Source organism: Antrostomus carolinensis, unplaced genomic scaffold (assembly GCF_000700745.2).
Source record: "Antrostomus carolinensis isolate BGI_N321 unplaced genomic scaffold, ASM70074v2 scaffold46452, whole genome shotgun sequence".
NCBI lineage: Eukaryota > Metazoa > Chordata > Aves > Caprimulgiformes > Caprimulgidae > Antrostomus > Antrostomus carolinensis.
In genome coordinates this window covers 1-6,794 of record NW_010299693.1, presented here as the reverse complement: position 1 = coordinate 6,794, position 6,794 = coordinate 1, and the positions used below count along the sequence as shown (strand labels likewise).

The 6,794-nt window shown below is 41.9% G+C and overlaps 2 protein-coding genes across 2 annotated transcripts; one reads left to right on the top strand and one right to left on the bottom strand.

Annotated features, from left to right (window-relative positions):
* Positions 1-441: 441 nt before the first annotated feature.
* Positions 442-1,510, top strand: CUNH1orf174 (chromosome unknown C1orf174 homolog; the record flags this gene model as incomplete). Its single annotated transcript, XM_010162874.1, has 2 exons — positions 442-942; positions 1,400-1,510. Coding segments are annotated over 2 exons (612 nt in total), but the record flags the coding sequence as incomplete, so codon positions are not given.
* Positions 1,511-4,339: 2,829 nt separating this feature from the next.
* DFFB (DNA fragmentation factor subunit beta) lies at positions 4,340-6,718 on the bottom strand (the record flags this gene model as incomplete). Its single annotated transcript, XM_010162873.2, has 5 exons — positions 4,340-4,556; positions 5,055-5,155; positions 5,395-5,565; positions 5,734-5,813; positions 6,530-6,718. Coding segments are annotated over 5 exons (758 nt in total), but the record flags the coding sequence as incomplete, so codon positions are not given.
* Between the last annotated feature and the right edge of the window lie 76 nt (positions 6,719-6,794).

The window sequence follows — 6,794 nt, the reverse complement described above, 5'->3', positions numbered from 1 at the left end:
GGGGTGCGGGCCGTTATTAACAGCTGCGAACTGAGCATCACCATGAGGGAATTACCCGGAGGATTTAAGGAATTTCTTTGCCTTTCCTCCCTCCCCACCACTCTGTCTGTGTGCAGACGTGCAGGGCAGGGGCACGTTCATTCTGCTACATTAATTACCATCCACAGCATCCTTAAGAAAATACCAAAATGGTGATTAGCCACGTACGGTGCTGGTTTATGCTTTGAGAAGTAGCCTTCCACTGGTGATGGACTCTTGTGTTGTGGTTCTGTGTAAGCTATCTGCTCTTTTCTTCCTTTCGTGTGCACTTTCTACTAATTATTTTTCTCTGGCTCAAGGTGCCGTTCGCCTTGTTCCACATCCAGCCTTGCAACTAAAGAGGTCTGGTGATGCTGTTTATTTCAAGTAAACTTTAGGATCTTATCTTTTTTTTTCTAACAGTCTTCTTCACACAAAGTGGCTGACAGACGACCCCTGAAGAGGCTAAAATGTGAAAAAAACAGTCTAGTAAAATCAGAACTAGAAGGACTTACATGTGGAAGTGGAAACCTTGCTGCGTTGGGGGAAACACCTAAAACATCTGATGGGAATCAACATTCAGAAGATCCAGGAGACTGCAATATAATTCAACAGGAAAAAGGTGAAAGCATTTCAGAGACTAATGAAGACAAACAGAAAAAGGAGCACACCGCTTCTCTCCAGCCGTGTGCAGTGACATCAAGCAGTGCCCCATCAAAAATGGACAGTGATGAAAACCTGCAGAGTCACGTCTGCAGTGACGAAGAGAGCAGCTGTGAGAGTGTGCTTTCAGATGGCTCCAGCTTGGAGGATAAAGACCTCCCAAAGAAGCCGACACAACTAGACCATAGTGCGTTCTTGGATGAAGACAGCAACCAGCCAATGCCAGTGGACCGGTTCTTTGGAGATGTCGAGTTTATACAGGTAAGATGATGACAGTCTGCTCACATTTTACAGTCTCAGCTCTGTCTCACTCCAGTCTGGCATCTTCAAAGAAAATTAGGCTAACCTCAAAACTGTAGGCAAACTTGACCAATATTGGTAGACATCTGGAGTCGTTATCTCTGTCCCCCAGATAGAATTGTCTCAATTGGAGATGAAATTAATTGCCCAGCCAAGTTAATTTCAGCTGCAAAACCTTTCCTATTTAGATTTAGTCCAATTACGTAAGATAGATTTTTTTTTTTTACTCATGAAGACATACATAGCTGTATCATGGAGACACAGTGCTATTCTGTCAGAAGAGTTTTTCACTGATCATTGGTTCTTTATTCTGATTATTGTAATTCTTTGGAATGCACACTGTGGAGCGTTGAAGAGGTAGGAGGTCTGCCATTTGCCACAACAGACTTTCCTTAACGATTATATCCTTTCCTTAAAGGATCTCCCAGCAGTTGCATTTCCAAGGACAGCGATGAGCAGGCGAGAATTCAGAAAGCTGCATTTCATTGCAAAGGAAGATGAGGAGGAGGAGGAAGAGGATGTTGTCTAACAACAAACTGTAAACAAATGAATCCTTATTTTCCTTTTTCTTTGCAACCACGTAACAATGGTTGGCTGTGTCACTAACATAAGGTGTCTGCGTTTGCCTTTTCTCCCAGAGAGAACTGTTAGTTTGTTTTTCTGGAATTAGCAGATCCAGTATTCTCCCATGGTTATCTGGGGCCAAGATCGACTGAATGTTCACTGATTTGGAAAGAAATTGTAATTTATCTTTTTACCACTAATACTTAGAAAAAAACCCCGGGGAAAATAGAAGTTCTTATAGGTTTTTTTTATAATTTGAGTCCATATCTAGGGTGAACATTTGGTCTCACTCCACAAACCATGTTAGAACACAGTCCTTCTTCTGTTAATTCTATGGCATCCAGTTAGTCACGCAGCCAGTTGACTACCCAGTACAAAAAGGGACGCTGGTCTCTGTTGTGTAAGTCACGTTGCATTGTTTACAATTAAACCAGAACCAATTAAACCTCTAAAATGCAGTTCTGCTGGCAAAACTAAACGCACGGATGTCAATGTGCGTTCAGTGGTGTAAATCTCTGGAAGTTAAATACATTTTTATTGCATGCCAGTTCTCTGAACAACCACCACGTGAAGCTGACTGCTTCCCTCTTCCACCAGGCCAGCCGTAAGCGTTGCCTTTTGTAGTAGTTGTGTAATGCAGCTCGTGCAGTATTTTCAGTTGTCTTCCATGGGTTATGGATAGGAATTTTGTAAATAAAAGCATCGGTGGTGAAAAAGGATCTCTCCGTGTCGGGCTCGATCGGTAAACAGAACGAGTATCGATTGCTAAGGATACAGGTCAGCCCACCAGATTTGCTATTCTGGCATGCATTTTTAGAAAATAATGAGCAACCTCAGATGATTTCAGGAACTGTTAACTCACTCGATGTTTATGATAATACTCCTTTGAAAGTGTGGTTATGCAATAAGCTTCCAGATCTTTATTGTTATAAATAATTTCTTCTACATTTCTAAAAATATAGATAAAATGTTTTCAGCAGATGGTTTAAATAAATATTAATTTTTACAGCTATAGCCTGTTAAACATTCAAAAGTTGTAAGCCAAACAAATTGTATATGCATGACATGTTAATTTATTCACATTTCCACTCCAGCTGATGCATTGTGTCTGTCAATGATATTTCTTGGCTCCTTTTCACTCTAATTCTGCAAGACAGAAAAACCTAATTTTTTAATAGCATATTCATGGTTTTCACCACAACTCCTTGAAGTAGCTCTCCCAGCTTTCCTTAAATGCCATATTTGCTACTGTCTTTTTCTAGCAAATATGTTTTCACACATAGACGTTGATTTTACTTCCAGCACTGTGCAAAACGGTGGTTTTCAGTTTGCAGGAAGTGTGCCATACAGATGACATTGTGTTTGTCATCAGAATCTTAGCTGTGATGCCTTCCCCAATGTCAAAACAGTATAGTGTGAATTTCTGTCTCAGTTACCAATGATGTATGTTCGGTGAGACAATCTGGAAGGACCAATTCAATGCTTTGGCATTAAAAATCCTGTATTTAAAATGCACCTACTTACTTTTCACGTTGAAATGTTTGAGAAGGGGATTTAATTTGTTGTTTAAAATAAAACAATACTCTCTGTAGCAAAGCTCCTGCATTTCCAAGACCTAGTAAGTTATGGCTCACACAGCAATACGATCTTCATACAATTCTGCGTAGACCAGCTGGATTTGTCCAGGTAAGAGGAGCAGCAACACAGGGGAAAACAGAACTCTTCCCCAGAGTGATGTTATTTACACAGCAGTAAGTAATTAGTGCTCATTCATAAGCACGTTTCCCTGCACTCAAGTCTTTCTAGTCTGTATTGGCCTTGCTGTATTACACCTGATTAACCTCTCGTGCACCTCTGCCTCCATGTACACACATAGAAAGATGGTGGTAATTTTTTTATTTAAAAAAAATTAATATAATTTACACAGTCGATCCCTAAAAGTTCAGCTGCTATCAGCTGATATTTTAAAAAAATTCAAGTAAAAATTGATCTTTGTATTTTGTTACCTGAGGTAGGAAGTGTTTTAAAAAAAAAGCAATATTCTCTAAATCAACAGGTAAACACGATTATAAGTAGCATTGCTTGTATTGCCTGAAGCAAGCTCAAGCTAAAGAGGCAGAAACTGTTTGGAAGGAGAGGAAATCAATGGGAAAGATGACAAAGAACAAAGATGGTAAAAGCAAAAAAATGCCACAGCCTTGCTTTTCTTTACAGGAGAAGCACGTCTAAAGCAGCAGCGAGTGGTTGTGGGTGAGCACAGGCATTTGAGTAGAGAAGAGCCAGCAGCTCTGTCACTGAATCACCCTTTGGCATTCCTGAAATACAGTGGTTGTCTACCTGGGAAAGGCACAGAGCCAAGTAATTACCCTAAAATATTCCTTGTGTGGCTTAATGTTCAGAGAAGTCCCCTCAGATTAGTTTTTTAAAAAAATGTTTTGTTCAGATTTCATTTCTGGGTACTGTGAGCTTTGAGCCTACGTTTGTTGCAGCAAGAAAGAGATGGTAGGGAGTAATCGGTGTCAGCCTCTGGCCTCAAAACTCTGACTCACAGCTGTATTTTATCGCACTGAACACAGTGTCATCTAAAGAAGGCTTGTAGGAAGCGAGAAGGCGGGAGAGTAGAGTTAGGCACAATATGAATGTATGTTGTGAGACTGCAGTTGAATTACTTAGCAAGTCTCTTTTTTTGCCAGGGACTCCCAAGTAAGTTTTTGTTTAAGAAACTAGAGCTATTTAAAAATGATACCACGCAACACAATTCTGAAAAAAGCAGAAGTCCCTTCCAGAGATAGCACTATGAAATCTTGTGGTTTTGCTTCCTTTTTTTGTAAATTTTGGTTTTGTCACAGCTGAGATTATGATTGGTTTTCTTATGGCAAGCGATATGTACAAGTTTTAAATTATCCACGGTAAACAGCAGCTGATAGAAGTATTCCCAGTTCACTTCTCTTCCACCTCGTGTTTTGACAGCTTCTGCCAATTCTGGGACAACAGCACGTTTCTTCTCTATTCTTTAGTACACAAAAGAGAAAACAATATTGCCATCAAGTTTTTTTCATAACAATCAAGTCTCTGTCTTCCTTTTAGAGCCAGGCAGAATTTGAATTCTTTCACTGTAGCTAGGTTTATGATTATTTTTTTTCCCCTGAGGAAATCAGTTTAGCAAATCCTGTTTGCTTCACAAGTGCACAATGCCTGTAAACAGGTCAGAGGGTTTTTGCCAGAGAGGAGTCTTCACAAAGGACAACATGGTGAGGAGGTGTATGTTTCCATACAAAGAAAATCTGAACAGAAGCAAAGCAGCTAATAAGAGATGGCATTATCATCTGTCTTCAGGATTTTATGTTATCAGAAACAGCTGCAGCATCCAAGCATCTTTTATCACAATGCACTGTTCACAGCGGAGCGAACTGCTCAGTGAGAGGGGTTAAAAACTCGATGGCTACACCTTTCCTGCCTAAGATGAAGGGCATGAAACAGGTAGGTTTGGATTAATACTTTATACATACATGTGATCGAGATTCCAGGTACTGAAGAGGATTCTGCTCTCCCTGTTACTGTAGGGGTTGATGGAATGCTTACATGGGCAGTCAGCTCTGTCGAAAGGTCCCTGTGAAACAAGATGGTTATGTTGAAAGGCTTGTACCGCTCGTCACCCCAGCGCGGTCCTTCCGCTTGCTATAACTGACCAAAGCTAGATCCCACCCACTGTGACAACATCACCCTGCCAAACTTGATCCTGCACTACACAAGCATCCAAGGGACTGTTTCCCTCCTGTAATGTCACTTCAATTCGTGACGCTGCTTGTTGGAACCAAGACCCTCTGCTTTACAACGGGCTGAACTTACCTGACAAGAGAACCATCCCTCCGCAGTGCACAGGCGGACTGCCTCCTCCTCTCTTCTGTCAAAGTAACATCCGTTATACTTCACAGATTTCAGTTTATCTGACATCAAGTCAATTATCCCTTTATATGCATCTCTTGCCGTAGGATGAACGCTTGAAATGAAACTACTAACCTAGGGGAGCAGGAAAAAAAAAAAACAAAACGATCATTTTTTGGTGCCTGTAGCAGCCTGAGGCTCTTCTCTACAATCAGTAGGTTGTACTGTGTTTTTTATATATGTAGTCACAGAATTACATTTACTAGCAGCTTGGAAATAAGTTACTTCAACAGAAACTTTTACCTCTTTCATGTAGCTTCGTATTCTGCTTTCGCAACTGTATCGCATGTAGCTTGATTTGTTCTTAAAACGAGACTCTAGACCTAAAGGGAGTTAGATTGTTGTAACTTAATGCTTTTAGTGCTGTGCTTCTGCCTAGCTGGGTGTTTATCCCGTCTTTTCAGAAACTCAGCATGCACAGATTTTTATTTTCCTTTCCCATTTGTTCAAGACTACCCTGTTCTTGGCAGTTAAAAGGACCATGCAGAGCATCTGCTGTGAGAGCAGTAGCTGATACCATTGTTAAATGTTTCTCCTTAATGTGCGTACACAGAAAACTAGGAGACTGTGAAAAGAAGGCTGGATTGTTGAGGAAGAACTGCAACAATGATTTGGGAATGGAAGGGGGAACTTGCAAAAAAAGTATAAAGAAACATGCAAATTATCAATAGGATATTAGGAAATTGTTAAAGGGTTGTAAATGCAGACCTATGTTAATGGGAAAAATGTATTCCAGAGCGATCTTGGGTAGAGCAGTAGGGAGCACTGGCTTTTTTTACCATTTTCTGATAGTAATTATGCATATATTTTTATATATGCATATATATATATATATGGATATATTTTAAAGAAAAGCACACACTAGTGTCAGGGATAGGTAATCCCCTGAGCAGGTACCAAATCACAGCAGCCAGAAGGTCTCCCAATAAACTGCTTTTCTTTCAGAACAGTGGGATGGGCAGCAGTGACTCTTTGTCACAGAGCGATGCCCGGTGCCCCGCAGCAGCTCCCGCTGGGTGACAGCCCAGCCCGGACGTACCTTCGAACCATTTCTCGTCCTCCCGCCGGCCCTCGGCCGGGATGTTCCCGCTCAGGTTGTGGATGAGATCCGCCAGCAGCTTCTGTCTCCTGGGGGCCCGCTCGTCCGACAGCAGCTTCCGCGCCGCCTCCACCACGGCAGCTCTCTGCTCGCAGAAGGCGGCCAGGAACCGCTCGATGTCGCTGGCACCTGCGAGGCGGCGCCGGCTTGAGGGGCCGCGATCGTGCCCGGACGCTGCCGGTTCCCCCCCGTCCCCAGCCCGGTC